This window comes from Podarcis bocagei, assembly GCF_964188305.1.
Source record: "Podarcis bocagei genome assembly, chromosome: 3".
Taxonomy (NCBI): Eukaryota; Metazoa; Chordata; class Lepidosauria; order Squamata; family Lacertidae; genus Podarcis; species Podarcis bocagei.
Window position 1 is genome coordinate 77483027 of NC_138127.1, and position 16914 is coordinate 77499940.

At 41.9% G+C, this 16914-nt stretch overlaps 1 protein-coding gene and 1 long non-coding RNA gene across 2 annotated transcripts in view; one reads left to right on the plus strand and one right to left on the minus strand.

The window, feature by feature from the left end:
- Positions 1-549: 549 nt before the first annotated feature.
- Positions 550-16914, minus strand: part of XDH (xanthine dehydrogenase) — a 62217-nt gene continuing 45852 nt past the window's right edge. The window contains exons 25-37 of the mRNA XM_081186358.1: positions 16585-16671; positions 15637-15828; positions 14362-14507; positions 13920-14001; positions 13046-13141; positions 12191-12319; positions 11241-11315; positions 9949-10001; positions 6503-6617; positions 5588-5653; positions 4348-4536; positions 3472-3639; positions 550-2589 (exon numbers count right to left, since the gene is read on the minus strand). Coding sequence (XP_081042484.1) covers positions 2539-2589; positions 3472-3639; positions 4348-4536; positions 5588-5653; positions 6503-6617; positions 9949-10001; positions 11241-11315; positions 12191-12319; positions 13046-13141; positions 13920-14001; positions 14362-14507; positions 15637-15828; positions 16585-16671 — 1449 coding nt within the window. The 3' untranslated portion in view covers positions 550-2538. The remainder of the gene's footprint in view (positions 2590-3471; positions 3640-4347; positions 4537-5587; positions 5654-6502; positions 6618-9948; positions 10002-11240; positions 11316-12190; positions 12320-13045; positions 13142-13919; positions 14002-14361; positions 14508-15636; positions 15829-16584; positions 16672-16914) is intronic.
- On the plus strand, positions 6594-10043 carry LOC308582933. The gene is made up of 2 exons (XR_014005946.1): positions 6594-6689; positions 9677-10043. It is a non-coding gene; the product is annotated as an uncharacterized lncRNA (long non-coding RNA).

The following is a 16914-nucleotide window of genomic DNA, read 5'->3' on the forward strand; positions in this document are numbered from 1 at the left end:
TAGCAAACTTACAAAGTGCTTTTCAAATCACATTTATCCCCCCCACACCCAAATAGTTCATTTCAAGCAGTGTTTCTTATACGTTCAGATCACAAAGACACTAATTCATGAGAGAGTTCATTTAAAAGATTCTATAAAGTCCTCAGTTTCAGCAAAACTACGTGCTTCCTGGTAACTTATCGTTATTACCGTGGACTAACAATTGTAGGTCAGCGTTACTATTGCTATTGCTTCATATTTTCCAGAATATCGTACTACAGGTTTTCAGTTTGCTTCTATGCTTGGCAAGATATTATGGAGACTAGGGAGAGAAACCTCAGCCTTTGTCCTACAAAAGGTACTGTTAAAAAGAACCTTTTATAGGTCAGAAACCTGTAGAAAAGCCATGGGTTGGTTTATGAGAGCAAATGTCAAGGATGGATCTTTTTGGATGAGAGAAAGTCACACTTTAAGCTGCAGTACAGAATTATTGCACTGGGGATGGACTCTGAATATGCCCACTCCACAAGTATTACACAAACCACAAAAGTCAGGAGAGTTAACACCAGCGCGGGAGACATGATTGATCTGTTTATTTCAACAGAACAGAAATTGTTCTCTATCAACAGCTAGGAGTCATTTTGGTAAATGGCAATAGTGTCAGCTCATAATTATTAAACAGTTCCAGAAGAGCATTTAATGCCCCTAAGTCAAGATGGGCATATTAGCATACTAAGCAAACCCTTAGAAAAGCAGCAAGTGTTTCAATTGTCATTGGCTCATGCACATATTTGCTTCTGGCAGGCTATTTTCTTACATTGTGAGAACACCATTTACTAGCGGCAATCAAGAAAATGAAGCATCCATGAATGTTGAGTATGCTTCTGTCTCAGAAGTTCCAGAAAGCACTCTGCTTTCAAATTGCACATCCAATGTCAACAAGACAACTCTATCCCAAAGGCATGATGCAAATCCATTTCCTTGAACGATGCAATGCACTGATTCCTGAACATTTCGTGGATAAGTTCATGTTTAATTCTCTCTGAGAGCTAGTTCCCATAAGGTTGTTTTGTTTTGATATGAAAAGGAGGTGTTTAGCATAGGAAATACAACATTGTGCGGCCTGGGAAAATGGAGTGCAGACTTTTCATTCAAACAGCTCTGTTATGAACTGATACACCTTTGGGAAACACAGGTTAATCTCGGAGCAAACCTGTCCAACTGGCAAGACTCTCTGCATTGTGCCATTGTTTGAGGACTATTCTTTTGTCAACTGATCACAGCAATCTGCATGAAATTTCAGATATAACTGTACAATTTGCTTCAGTTCACTCGGAGGGGTTCACCTGAAACTTTGACGACAAGTTTGCAGAATGATAGAATAGTAACTCTAGGAGATTTGCAAACGGCTAGCAAATGGGATTTAGTGCCTGCTGCACAAAGCATCATAGCTCATGGAGAATATAAAGGAAAGCCTAGCTAAATATCTTTCTGATGGAGTGTTTTTCATAACCCCTCTGTATGGCCAAGTAATGTGCGAAAGCAGTCCCTTGTGAGCCTCAACACATTCATATTTTTGCAACCTAACAGATTTACCCTGGTCTACCTTCAGCAAAACCAAATGAGGGGAATACACGGGAATACACCATAAGTGAGGTGGCCGGATGCACAAACCGGGCAAGACTTCTGCTCTTCTAATAGTTGCATAGAAGAGAGGATTTCATCAGGCATAGCTTGTCATCTGTTCTGCACAGTCAATAAAAGATACAGGAATCCTGGCCACTTTTGGACCTGGTCCTCTTAATTATGGGATGCAAACTGGCTCTCCATAATTCATAACCACCTAGGTAATAGCTATTTCCCCCTAACTCTTAAACATCAGCTCCAATCACACTTGGAGTAAGTGGCACTGAAATCAACATATCTACCTACTCAGTAACTATACTGAGGATCATGACATTAGCCAACCCTTGTGCATTTGCTTCCAGTGTTATCTCATATCCTCAGCATACAAAAGCAAAGTAGAAGGTGGGAGTGGAGGCTGGGATCTCATTAATTAAATGTTAATGAACTTCCCACATCCTTATGATTCAGAGAGAGGATGCAATGGGGTCCTGCCCTCATTGTTGCTTGCAATCATACATCCAAAAGAGGAAGGATGGAAAACTGAAAAGGGGGGAATGGATGCATCATAATCAATTCAAATTAGCATTTCATTGAATGTCATGATTACACTGTAAAAGTGAACGTATTAGCAAATGAGTTTCGCTGATCTTTGCCATGAGCTTAAATGAACTACGTAAGGATTTCAGATTTCACAGAGAGCAAAACCATACATTTCCCCCCTCTTTGTTACATTTCACGCCAGCTGTATTCCACCAACAGGAACCCTTTCCTTAGGCAATGGACGATTCAGCTATTAAATTATAAAGCTTCATGAATCTGCAGGGCAGGTGCAGGAACACAGATCTGTTTTCAGCAGTGAGTCATTGCTTCCTTTTGGTCCCCTGAGGTGAAACCAGCTTGATGAGTGGAGATGGTTCCTAGAGGTTACTTCATTCATACTCTCACAGACCACGGCTTAAAGGTGCCCGGCTCAGCAGATGGACACTGGATAAAAAAATAAGAGTGAAATAATTGAAAGAGAAGGATGATAAACAGTTGTCTTCATCTGAAATGTCTAGACCATGTCCCAAAGTTGGCATGGCCTTTGCTGGGCAACTACAGAATGTAACCATTTTCAGATTTACTTATCTTCTACACCAGGGGCTGATGGACTACAACTCCCATAATCCCTGTCCCTTCACCACACTGGGACTGATGAGAGTTGGGTATCCAACAACAGCTAGAGGACAACCACATTGTGTAAATCAGGGGTAGCCAAACAGAACAAGATTGCCAAGCTGAGCACTTAATTTGGCTGACTGGCATTTCCTACATGCAGAGCTCTTTCTCAGCCAGAACTCACCAGAACTCAGTTCTGGCACCTTTCAGGTGGGCACCATTGCCATTCTAAGATAACAAGGGAGGCGTTCATAGTAAGTTCCAGCATCTCTTTTTCTAGAAGAACTGACTACATGATAAGGATGTAGGCATATCTGGTTCAGTCCCACGTGAATTTTTGTACACATTGTTTGGCTGCAGAACTTCTCTGCAAAATTTGGCAAAGTGCAAGTTGGGAGGCATTCAACGGATGGCTACATTTCTGTTCACCCATTGTTTTGGAAACTGTAAATTAAGTAAGTTTGCCTTTAAATGCCAACTGAATCAAATATGTCCCCTGTTCCTAATAATAATTTTGACTTACCTCATGGGGTTATTGTTAAGGAATGCAATAAGCAACACAATTGTATGGCACACTTGAATTAATGAAGCATTCATTAATTAGTGTTAGGGGAACCCACTGAAATGAAAGCTGCGGACAACCAAGGAATGGTTACTGAATTTCATTACAGAAGATGAAATCGTGAGAAAGGAGGCCAGTTAACCTACCAGTTTGGTGAAGTTATCCACACAACCATTGCGTATTCTCTCTGGGGTGGCTGGGCTGTCTAGTCGGAATGGCTCCTTCAGTCCCGATTCTTCCCTGGCAGAGACGATGGCATCTTTCATGGCATAAAACACGGAGGCTGACAGGAACAAGGGAGGTTCACCGACAGCCTAGAGAGATTGAATAGCATTAAGCGTTGCTCCAGCCACTACTAATTCACAGCTCACAGTATGCAGTACCCATGGCCAGTACCTCTGGTTACGAACTTAATTTGTTCCGGAGGGCTGTTCTTAACCTGAAACCATTCTTAACCTGAGGTACCACTTTAGCTAATGGGGTGGGGCCTCGCGCTGCCACCACACAATTTCTGTTCTCATCCTGAGGTAAAGTTCTTAACCTGAGGTACTACTTCCGGGTTAGTAATCTGTAACCCAAGGTGTTTGTAACCCAAGGTGTTCGCAACCCGAGGTACCACTGTACTAGGAACATAGTAAGCTGCCTTAGACCACCTCACAGCATTGGTCCATGGCCTACACTGACTGCCATTGGCTCTCCAGGGTTTCAGGAAGCATTCTCTCCCTGCCTTATATGGAGATGCCAGGGATTGAACCTGGTAGGTCCAGAAGAAGGCAATATTGAGTAAAGATCAAGCCACATTATTATAGTTCTTTGGTCTCTTTAGTACATGGGTTGTATCCCAGAAACAAACCCAGATATGCCATGGACCAGTTGAATGAATCTCATGGATCAGAGTTTGGGAGCCCCTGCTCTAAGAAATATAAGGCAAAATAGCATTCCTCATTCCATCACTGCTGTTTATTTTGTGTCAAAATGTGCAATGTCTGTGGGAAAACCTGCAACTTCAGATGGTACTGTACCTTGGATGAATAGATGGCTTTGCTGTTTGGACAGTCCCGGAGAAGAGACACGTGAAACTCTGTCGGGATGTCACCGAATGCAGGGATTTTGTACATTCCAGGCCCACGGGTGTACAGGTTGCCTTCTGGGGAATAACGCAGCTCCTCCAAGGTAAAAAGCCCAACTCCTTGGACAAAGGCTCCTTCTATCTGTAAATGTAAACACACAAAAATCAAATCAAACACAAAATAAAAAGTCAGCCTCAAAAGTCAGCCCCAAACAGCACATTACAGTAGTCTTGTTTGGACATGACCAAATCACTACAGCAAGACCATCCCACTCCAACCAAAGCTGGCAGAGAGCACTCATGGTGTGGTATTCAACTAAATTTTACTTAGAGAAGACCCACTGGAATAAATGGACCTAACTCAGTCATGCTCATTAATTTCAACTAGTCTACTCTGAGTAAAACATATTTGAATGCCACCCAAGGCCACTGATATCTCCTGGGGAAGCCCCAATCAGAACTGAATTGAGAAGTAGGAGTCCTCCAAAATGAGTAAGGCAGTTTTCATCCCATAGCCATGTGGAACTTTTCAGTTAATTTTTCTCATTGGCTAGGCCATGCTTGATGCTAAATGAACATCATGCAGGAGTGGCAGGAGTGCTGCCACTGCTGGTATTAGTAATAAATATTGGTAGTCCAAATATTTATGGAATAATAGCAGAATGACCTTGTGGCATATGGTCATCATGAGTGATGATTCATAAACAAATTTATCTGTATCTGCCCAATTTCAGTATTTAGTTGCTAGTACAGGAAGCCTCAAGTTTAGGCTAGTATATCTAGTTTTAAGGGTTCTGGTCGGTATACAGGTTAAAATGAAAAATGAACCCGAAAATATGAGGTTTAGTCTCTCTAAAACAAGACTCCTTTGACTATTTGCTGCAATAGGGCTATTGAAGTAAATAGAATTACTCTAGAGTAACTGACTTGGAGAATGCAAAACAAAAGCTTGGGAACAGTGCAGTGAACACTAGATCTATTTTTCCCGTTTCATTGTGCAGAAATGAATCATTTGCCAAAATCTTGATGAGCAAAAACAAGCTAATAATAAATTAGCAATTAACCATCTCTCCTGCCACAACAGTTCATGCTGCTGTTTATCAGGCCTGTTGCTGCTCATTGACCAATTTAATAATCCAGCTAGCATGCAGACATGCTACAGCGCCACAACAGGATCGTGTTGTATTGCTTACCTGTCCTATATCTATAGCCGGGTTCAAGCTGGTGCCAACATCCATCACGATGTCTGTGCGGACATTCTAAATATCGGCAAAAGCAAAGGCTGAGTAAACTTTATGCAATGAATTAAAAGGGGAACATATGAACATCAAGAGGCTACCTTAGAGTCAGGCCATTGGCCCATCTAGTTCAGTACTGTTTAATCTGTTCTCCAGCTTTTCAGGCAGGAGTTTTTCGTCAGCTCTACCTGGAGAAGCTAAGGATTCAGTACAGGACCTGCTCCAGGCATAGCAGATGCTCTACCACTAAGATGTGCCTTTTCCCCAAGTCTCACTTGAACCTGAATTGTCACATAGTAGCTCTGAGCCTGAGCTTTGACTTGGAAGAGATGAACTCTCAGCTCAGCCAGGAATGTGCCATGTTGTCTGGGAGAAGCCGCTATTTAATAACCTAGCCTGAGCTAAGAGAGGTGGCCTAAGTTACACGATTAATGCAAAGAGTGGGGAAATAGATGTGAAGAGTTCTTCAGCAAAAAGGTGTTGGCTCTTGGATGGAAGTCAAATATCTGGAGCCTTTGAAACTTGGGCATAAGTCTTCATAGCTAGTGGCTTGTGTGGAAACCATTCTCAGAACATAATCACTGTGAAGTATATAATTGCCCAATTATATGTGTTTCCTCCAGAAGTTCAGACTATATCTCCCATCATCCCTGGCCATGCTGGCTGGGGCTGATGGGAGTTGGAGTTCAACTGCCTCTGGTTGGCCACAGGTGACCCATCCCTGATATACACAGAGAAGTCAGGTATTTCACTCAACGAAAACCAGAGCTGGAAATAAACTTCCTTATCAAATATACTCAGGTTATTAGGTACTTTCCCAGTCCACCAGAACAAAGAAATACTTTTGACAAATCTGCCTAGCCTACTTACCTTATGGTCACCTGTCAGACAGTCAATCTCAACCTCAGAACAAGCCACACCATAAGAGAAGTAGCAGAAGGGCTTTCCTTCATTTTTCTCATAGTCATACCCAAGGTCTGGAATTCTTAAGGGTGGCAAGAAAGAAGGAAAAAATGAAATCTGCAGGAATTTTACTCATCACTTGACTAAAAGAAAGGTCTTTAAAAAAAAAAATTATTGGAAATTTTATTTACAACATAACACAAACCCACCACCCCAACACAGAAATCCACCCCCATCAGACACAAACGTAACAAACAACAAGCATAATATACAACAATACAAACAACCAAATAAAAGACTTCCTTTATCCTATTTCTGGCATCCTTATTTACTTCTTATAAGCTGTTTCCTTTATGAATAATTATTAAGATTTTTCTAATTATAACTTAAATATCCACAAAGTCTCCTGCAGACATTAATCAAAACAAGTCCAGGTATGAATTTTAGGGCACTGTTCTGTGAAATATTCTCTGCATTTTCCCCATGCTTTTTGAAATTCTTGTCTAGTGTGATCTCTAATTGCCTCTGTTAATCTAGCCAGTTCAATATACTCTAACAGTTTGTCTTGCCATTCCATTTTTGTTGGCACAATTTCTTTTTTCCAGTTTTTAGCAATTAGGATCCTTGCCACTCCTGTGGCATGGAGGAATATTTTCTGATCTTCTCTTGCTATACCTGCGTCCGTTATCCCTAGTAGAAAAGCTTCTGTATTTTTTTATAAAGTTATACGTAAACATTTTTTTAAGCTTGTCATATACTATGTTCCAGAAGCTTTTGATTTTTTCACAGGTCCCACCAAACATGTATAAGTGTCCCCTCTGTTTTACCACACCTCCAGCACAGATTTGTTTTTGTCTTATACATTTTAGCTATTTTGGTAGGTGTTAAGTACCATCTATAAAAGATCTTGATTAGATTTTCCCTCAATACTTCACAGGCTGTAAATTTCCAGTTCTTTCTCCATAATTCTTCCCATGCTGTTAAGTTAACAGTTTTCCCAATATCTAAAGCCCACTTGATCATTACCTCCTTGACCTGTTCGTATTTGACCTCCCACTCCAATAATGTATCATACATTTTTGATATTACCTTGGTTTGGTTTTGTAATAACACTTTTTCTAATAATGAAGGTTCGTTTCAGAAACATGATTTCCTAATGACATGGTTCATAAATCCCCTGTGTACTTTCCCTTTTTCATAAGCTAAATACGTATGCCAACCATAATGACTGTTAAATCGTTCTAGATCTAACAAATCACTATCTTTTAATACAATCCACTCTTTTAGCCAATTTAGACAGACAGTGTCGTAATATAAATTTAGGTCAGGTAGCGCCAGTCCACCTCTATGTTTTTTATCTAATAGAAGTTTGTGTTTAATTCTTGATTTTTTATACTGCCATATGAATTTGGATATCTCTTTTTGCCATAATCTAAGACTTCCCACTCCTCCAATTCTCGGTATCATTTGGAATAGATACATCATTTTCGGCAATACGTTCATTTTAACCACCGATATTCTGCCAACAGGTGATAATCTTAACTTATTCCAGATTTCTAAATCTCTTTTGATTCCCTTCCAGGTGTTTGTGTAATTATCTTTGAATAGATTACTATTATTATTCGTCAGCTAAATTCCCAAATACTTGGTCTTATTTACAATTGTTAATCCTGATATCTCCTGTAGTTCTTCCTTTTCGTGCTTGGTCATACTTTTTACTATCATGTTAGTTTTATTCTTGTTCAACTTAAAGCCGGCTACTTTCTCAAATTCTAATATTCTTTCAATTATCTGTATTATACAGTGGTACCCCGCAAGACGAACGCCTCACGAGACGAAAAACTCGCAAAACGAAAGGTTTTTTCGTTTTCGAGTTGCCTCGCAAGACGAATTTCCCTATGGGCTTGCTTCGCAAAACGAAGCTTGCCCCGGGGACAGTGGGTCTTCTCTTTTGAAGCAAGGGGCAGGGGGGAAGATCGCCGCCGGGCTTCGTAGCGCTGCTGCGAAGCCGGGCCGGGGGGGAACACCTGCCCCAGCCGCCTGGCTTCGTAGCGCTGCTGCGAAGCCGGGCGGGGGGGGGAACACCTGCCCCAGCCGCCGGGCTTCGTAGCGCTGCTGCGAAGCCGGGCGGGGGGGGGCGGGAACACCTTCTGAAGGCGGGCGGGGGGCGAAAGTCTTTGTCCCCCCTGCCTGCCTTCCCAGGGGCTTTTAAATCGCCCCGGACAGCGGAGAAGTCCTCCGCTGTCCCGGGGCGATTTTAAAATGCCGCCCGCCAGCATTTTAAGATCGCCCGGACAGCGGAGAAGTCCTCCGCTGTCCCAGGGTTTTTTAAAATGCTGGGGGTGGGAAGAAAAGCCCTTGTCCCCCCCCCCAGCCTTCAGAAGAGGTCCGGGGACAGACTGTCCCCGGACCTGGTCTGAAGGCGGTTTCCCTAGGAACGCATTAATTGATTTTCAATGCATTCCTATGGGAAACCGTGCATCGCAAGACGAAAAAACCGCAAGACGAAGAGACTTGCGGAACGAATTAATTTCGTCTTGCGAGGCACCACTGTACTTTCTTTGGGGTTTTCAACAGTCAGAATCAGGTCGTCCGCAAATGCTTTGATCTTATATTTCTTTTTCCCTAATGAGATACCTTTTATTTTATTATCATTTCTTATGGCATTCATCAATAATTCCAGTACCATAATAAATAGTAGTGGTGATAAGGGGCAACCTTGTCTTGACCCCCTCTCTATACAAAATTCTTCTGTTATTTCATTATTTTTATTTCCTATAGCTTTAATATAATCTTCCCCCAGTTTCATTTCCTTTATGACCCTTTTCATGAAGTCCCACGACACTTGGTCAAATGCCTTTTCCGCATCTGTTGATATTAAAGCAGCCTTTTTGTCTGATCTTTCCTCTAGGTATTCTAGTAAATCTGTTGCTGTGTATGTATCTACCTGGCAGAAAGCCAGCTTGATCTTTGTGTATAGTTTCGTTTAATAATTTTTTCAATCTGTTGGCTAGAATGCCAGCAAATATTTTGTAATCACTATTCAGCAGTGATATGGGCCTATAGTTTTTAATTAGCATCTGGTCTTGTCCTTGTTTTGGTATCAGCACGACAGAAGCATCTTCCCATGATCCCAGAAAGTTCTTTTTCTTACCCCACTGAATCACTTCACGATGAGCAAAAATGTAAGTTACTGGACTCAACAAGAATTCGGGGAGTTTTGAGGATCAGACCAGTAATCATGATGAGCCAAAGTTTGGAGATCTGCATGCCTTTGATTACTAGATCATATATTTTTATTATATGCACACTTCATGAAATTAGTTGAAGTATCGGACTAGTAGAGATAAAGAGCACTCAATAACATTTAGAAGCATTACTTGGAATCCCACTTGGGTCCTGTTCCGACTCACCTGTAAAATCCTGTAGCCGACAAACTCACACAATCACAGTAGGCTGTTGACACCTAATGAAAACACACAGAGTTCTTTGTGTCTGGGGTTTGTTTTTTTTTAGTTAGTTCTGCTGAACTAGAATAGCTACAATGCATTCTGGAAAAGCTAGCAATGGGTGTGTGTTTTTTAACAAAATACAAATGAGTGCACTCTATCCATATGCAAAAAGGGGAGCACCACTATCATCAAACCTTACATTTAACACCTCTAGACCCATCAAGCCCAACTTTGTGAAATAGTGCACAAATGGAGCTGTTAAACAGATTCCACTCTTGAGAGATATCTTCATTCCAAATCATAAAGAGAAAAAAATCTAAGGGCAACTTTCAGAAGCCTAGTCCATCATCATCATCTGTTATCATCGTCATATAAATCAACATCAGAAATGCCACTCAAGTTCATGGAGGGATTTACATCAATCACAAAACACTAAATACAATTTACAACAGAAAAACTAAAGCCCCAAATAAAATAGATCACAAGAACTAATCACATCAAAATTATGCTCACCAACTCATATGAAGAAGAAGGAGGAGGAGGAGGAGGAGTTTGGATTTGATATCCCGCTTTATCACTACCCGAAGGAGTCTCAAAGCAGCTAACCTTCTCCTGTCCCTTCCTCCCCCACAACAAACACTCTGTGAGGTGAGTGGGGCTGAGAGGCTTCAGAAAAGTGTGACTAGCCCAAGGTCACCCAGCAGCTGCATGTGGAGGAGCGGGGAATCGAACCCGGTTCACCAGATTACGAGTCCACCGCTCTTAACCACTACACCACACTGGCTCTATGGACGGACTGTTTTCTGGTGTGTGTGTGTGTGTGTAAAGAAAACACCCCAACCTATAGCAGAGGTCACTGCAGAACAGAGTGCCAGCAACAACCCGTTGAAGCCGCAACACAGAAAGTCAGTGTAGGATGGTGTAGGCACAAGATGATGAGATAAATTGGGACAGGGACCAAGCTAAAGGAAGGAGCAAGGAGGGGAAGCTGCTTAAGATTCACAAACCATCACAATTCAGAGGTGTATCAATTGCATCACCACCTTGGGTATATAGAACCCCAAGTTTCTCTTGTTGAAGTCATACTTGTTTGGGGCTTACAGAACTGCTGGAAGAGTTGCAAGAATATCAGCCAGTTCTCTACTAGCTCCTTTACCCCCTGTCACGCCACAATGAATTAATAGATAATTGAGATTTTCCTAATGATAGCAAATCCACACCATGCTTCCAAACTGCAGCAGACACAAACATACCCAGTCTTCCCAGGAACCTTTTGGCTTAGCAAGTTTGATTGGCTCCAATCTCTTCAGGATGGTCTGGCAAGCATTCTAAAAGAAAGAAAGAAAAACAATTCAAAGCAAACAGAATGCATCTTTTGATATCACAGCAAATTGCCACCAGGTATTCTCATTTTCATCAATCTAGATGTGACAACAGGTGTCCACATATCACAGGCTTCAGAACGTCCTGTACTCTTTTGACTAATTATGCTTTTAACGGAAGGCTCTGGCTAGAAATGGGCAAGGTCCAAGGTTCAATCCACAGCATCCCCAGAGATGCCTGGGACCAATTATCGCCTGAAGTCCCAGAGAGCTGCTGCTCATCAATGTCAACAACACTGAGTTAGACGCACCAGTGGTTTGACCCAGTAGATGAGAGCTTCCGATGTAGCATTAACGTATTTCCTAAGTTAATACCATTGTTCAATTTGGAAACAACCTAACATTCGCCACATCACCAGAGAATACACATACAGTGGTACCTCGGGTTAAGTACTTAGTTCGTTCCGGAGGTCCGTTCTTAACCTGAAACTGTTCTTAACCTGAAGCACCACTTTAGCTAATGGGGCCTCCTGCTGCTGCTGCGCCGCCAGAGCACAATTTCTGTTCTCATCCTGAAGCAAAGTTCTTAACCTGAGGTAATATTTCTGGGTTAGCGGAGTTTGTAACCTGAAGCGTCTGTAACCGGAGGTACCACTGTAGTTGGCTCCTTTACTGTTAAAGTCATCACACTGGGAACTTTTAAGCAGCACACATGCTGATAGTGTGCTTTCCTCCTAAAGCAAAGTCTGCTAGAGGCCTCCCACAAGGCCTATCTTCATAGAGGCAACGAGACAGATTCTTTCTGGGGTGAAAATGAAGTGCACTGCAGACAGAATCGGTATCATCCCTTGTAGAGCAGTGTGTTGAGTTCTATCCCTTACCAAGACGGCCATCCCATTGATATCAGCACTAACAGAAGCAGCTGTTGGAGATGCATTTGGCACTGTGTTGGTGCTTGTCTCACTGATGTAGATCTTGGAGGTGGGAATTCCAAGAGTCCTGCTGGCAACCTGCAGAGAGACAATGCCCAAACATGAACTTCACCACAGTTGTCATCACCACTGATGAAATTCATAGGACTTGAAACAGTTCTTCTTATTCCAAGTCCACAAAGCTCCAAAGACTTTTGAATAGTCCTGTATTCTGTCCTGTTGTGCAACTGTGGGATATTTTCCTGATCCATCTTAATTTATATTTGCAAGTAAAATCAAAACACATAGGAAAGTTGCTACGCTTCTGAAGAATGCTGCTTTGTAATCCTGCTACACATCCTCCATACCTTGTGAGAAAGTAAGGGTTGTAGTTAATCAACTCTTACTCAGGGTAGACATTAAAGGCCATGACTGCTCTGAGTAAAAGTTTGTTTATTATTAAATTCTTCCCACAAGAACCCATTCTTTGGATTTCATCCTACATATCCACATTTAAATTAGAATGGATGTGGGGTGAAATTGCAACATCTGTAAGATAACATTCTGAAAACGAATGCTGCAGTACATTTTTAATACATTTAATGGATAATATATTATTATTATTATTATTATTATTATTATTATTATTATTATTATTATTATTACCCCACCCATCCAGCTGGGTTTCCCTAGCCACTCTGGGCGGCTCCCAATAGATTAAAAATAGAATAAAACATCAAACATTAAAAACTTCCCTAAGCAGGGCTGCTTAATGGATAATGTTAATCAAAACAGCACCAGACAATTAATGCATTCATAGTTTACCTGGATCATCTTGGTATGGAGGCCCTGGCCCATCTCAGTCCCACCATGCGTGAGCAGCACTGAACCATCCGTGTACACATGTACCAGGGCACCAGCCTACAACAGAAATCGGAGAGACAGGCTGTCAAAGACTGTTTTGACACAGGAGCTCTCTGAAGCACACTTCACAGGCATCGTCTACATACAAATCAACATTCCTCGCTTCAGGCAGTATCCAAGGCCTTTGTTCCATTGGCACAAGGATTTACATTTATGCTACTGTACTGCTTCCGCTTCTCCTCCCTCTGTGCATGCCCTGTGCCCTCCTCAATTCTGCTCTGGAGGGTTGCAAGAAACCCCAGAGCAGATTTGGAAGGGGGGCGGAGTTCCACTGTGCAAGGGCAAATACTTGCTCTATTCGAACAAGAGATTGAATGCTACTTTGGATAGACGTGTGTGTGTGTGTGTGTGTGTGTGTGTGTGTGTGTGTGTGTGAGAGAGAGAGAGAGAGAGAGAGAGAGAGAGAGAGAGAGAGAGAAGACAGATATGATCCAATAAGCCTAAAAATTAACTTTTGATGGATTCAATACTTAAGAAAACACTACTTCATTTCTCTTCAGCCCATGTATTCACTGACTAGGGTGGGGGCTGGTATCCCCCCCCCACAACATTAGCAAAACAAGAGTCACAAAGGATGCACAAGAATGAAGGCGGACTGGTGGATGACATACAACATAACCAAGGCTGGGACAGTGTCATGATCTAACACAAGATTGGAACTAAAATGTGCCTTGGATGTATCGCTTCAAACATTCCCATTACTGGAGAATGTTGAAGAAGCATTTTGCCACAGAACCTTGCTGCCCAGCTGTAAAAGTTAAGGGTGCTTGCCAACCTGATTCAGAAAGGGAACTGTGAAGCTGATCCCAAACTTGGTTGGAATAATGGCCATGCCTCTCTTCTTCCAGCGATTCTTCCTGGGGAAACAGAGTGATGTCAGACTCTTGTTCCCTTGCAGCATGCACCCATCCCTAAACTGCTTTCTCTGGCATGATCTCTTTTCCTACACAATTTTGCATCAGAACAAGACTTCATAGGAATGGGTCCAGGAAGGGAACTGAAATCAACAAATCAACATTGCACTTTTCATTGATTTTGAGCTTCTCTTTTAAAACACAATGGGTTGATGTTTTCCCAAAATGATTACACCTTCTGCAAAGATGATTTGTATGGATGGGGGAGAAATTTGATTCAGACTTTAATTCCAGGCTTACTAATTAGGCCTTTATAGAATATTTAAGTATATTTGATATCACTCTGAAAAGCAAGATACCTACTGGTTAAACTCATCAATAAGTTTCCTTCTGGAGTGATAGTCTGAATTTGCAAGGCACTCGTCCCAACATCTTCGCAAGGTGAATCCTTCTAGCTTCTGATTGAAGTGAGTCAGGTCTCCTTCATTATAGAGATTGAGTTTTCGAACCTTTCCAAAGCAAAACCCACATGGTCAAGGTCACCAACGAGTCTTTTGGAAGAATGACTTTAACAGAATGTGGAATGCTGGGTATCTTGATCCTAAACACGCCTTCCTAAACATGGAGGTCAGCTCTCCAAAAATTCTGTAGTGGGCAGCCATTTCAGGGTCAAGGGTTGCATTCTTTTTAGAGAAGGGGGCTACACAGCAGTGGTGCTCAGTACAGCCAAACCAAAAAGTAGACAGAGGGACATCCCACACACACACTTCATCCATCTCACAAACACACACATCCATCCATCCACATGAACATACACATGCATCCATTCATAAAAAGCAGAAACGCACAGACACCCATCCTCTCTCCACTTCACCCATTTGTTCTCTTTCTCTCTTTCACTCTTCCGGCTGGGTGAAGTGTTGCGCTGAAGGAGGCTAACGACCACTTCCCACTGGAGTATAAAGGAATGACACACAACACCCTTGATATGTAATATCATTTAGATATCCAACCCATAAAGGACTCTAACAATCAGTGTCAACGCTGAGATTACATTACCCAATGTAAAGCTGCTCATGGGTACCAAACTGGTGACATCTTATTTCTTTAACATCCTTTGGCCGAAGCATGCAGGGTTTATGGAAATGTCCAGCCTTTTCCTCTAAGAGCACATATCCAGTGCCTGATTTACATACAGTATAAGCTAAACAAGCTATAGCTTAGGGCCCCACTCTTTTGGAGGCCCCCAAAAAAATTAAAGGGGGGAAAACCCTGGATGTACATTTCCAAAATATATGATAAAAAACAAATAAAATAAAACTTACATATAGCAACAATGTTTTGTGTTGTGTAGGCTCCTATGCTAAGTAATGGGCTAGCCGGCTCCCTAAAATATCACCGGTTTGCTCATTTCTATATATAGGGTGCCTACATTCTGCATGGACTGGTTGGTTACATGGCAACACGTGCAAATGGCTTTAGATATCTATTAGGTACATAAATTACCATATAGCATATATTCAACACAAAAAACAGTGACAATTTGTTGTTGACAAAGGACAGCTGGACATATAAAGGGCCCCCTTACCTTCAGTAGCTTAGGGCCTCATCAAAACCTAAATCCAGCACTGCACATACCTCTTCTGCTGGCAGCCCACACTTCATGGCAATGTCGCTCATCCAGCACTCGGTAACCATCATTCCCTGGGGACCCCCAAACCCACGGAATGCTGTGTTGGAGGACAAGTTGGTTCTGCAGACTTTGCCTATGCCTCTGATGTTTGGAATGTTGTACGAGTTGTCCATGTGAAACAATGCTCTGTCCATAACCTGGTGACCACCAATAAAAAGCAGGTCAAAAATAGACTTATGAACTTTAAAAGAAAGACTTAATCTACGAACAATGCCTTTGTTCTTCTGACTCTACAATCATAAGTTGCACTAACTAACAAGTTATCATTTACATGTTTTTTTCACCCACACACCAACTGCAGCAAATGTATGCTCATCCTCATATATTGCGTGGTGCAGTGATTAGACTAGAACCTGGGAGATGAAATTTCAAATCTCCACTTGGCCATGAAGTTCAGTGGGTGACCTTGAGTCAGTCACTGCCTCTCAGCCTAGCCTATCACACAGGGTGGTTGTGGCAACTAATTAAAGAATAGGTAGACCTATTAGCCCCTTGGAGGCAAAGATGTAGTACAGTATAGACACAATAAATAAATAACTATTGGGAGCACTGAATTTTTACAACAATACTGTCATCTTTCTATTTAAATCCCTAACTGAAATTGCAGGTTAAGTAGTGGTCAAGATGTTGCATCAAACATTAAAACTGTCCCCATTAGAGAAGGCTTGGGGACAACTGATCTTTGTTTAATGAAGCACAATTTCAGGATGGGACCATTCTGACTGAAGGAGGTAGGTGCAGAGTGTGTGTGTGTGTGTGTGTGTGTGTGTGTGTGTGTGTGTGTGTACACACATACAGAGGCTTGGGTATGCTTCTCAACCAGTCACTCCAAACTACTTTTTCTCCCTCTTAGAATCAGAAATGAAACAGAGCAGAATGTATCCTTGACTCACGCCATGAGAAAGATCAACAGAATTCCCTCCATTGCTGTAATATGTCACATCTAGACTAGTAATCCTTCCATTCTTCTTAAAGCCAACCTGGAAGAAACAAAGGATGGAGGAATACAGAATTCACCTGTTACAATTACAGATGTTTTAGGAAGAAACAAATCTAGGAAGCTGTCAGACCCTTTGGTCTATCTAGCTCACTACCATCTACACTGAGTGGCAGTGGCTCTTCAGGATTTATTGATGCAGGATTTATTTGATGTATGCGAAACATGTGCTCTGCCACTGAGCTACAGTCTTATACCTCATGCTCCATAAACCCAAAGTCTAAAA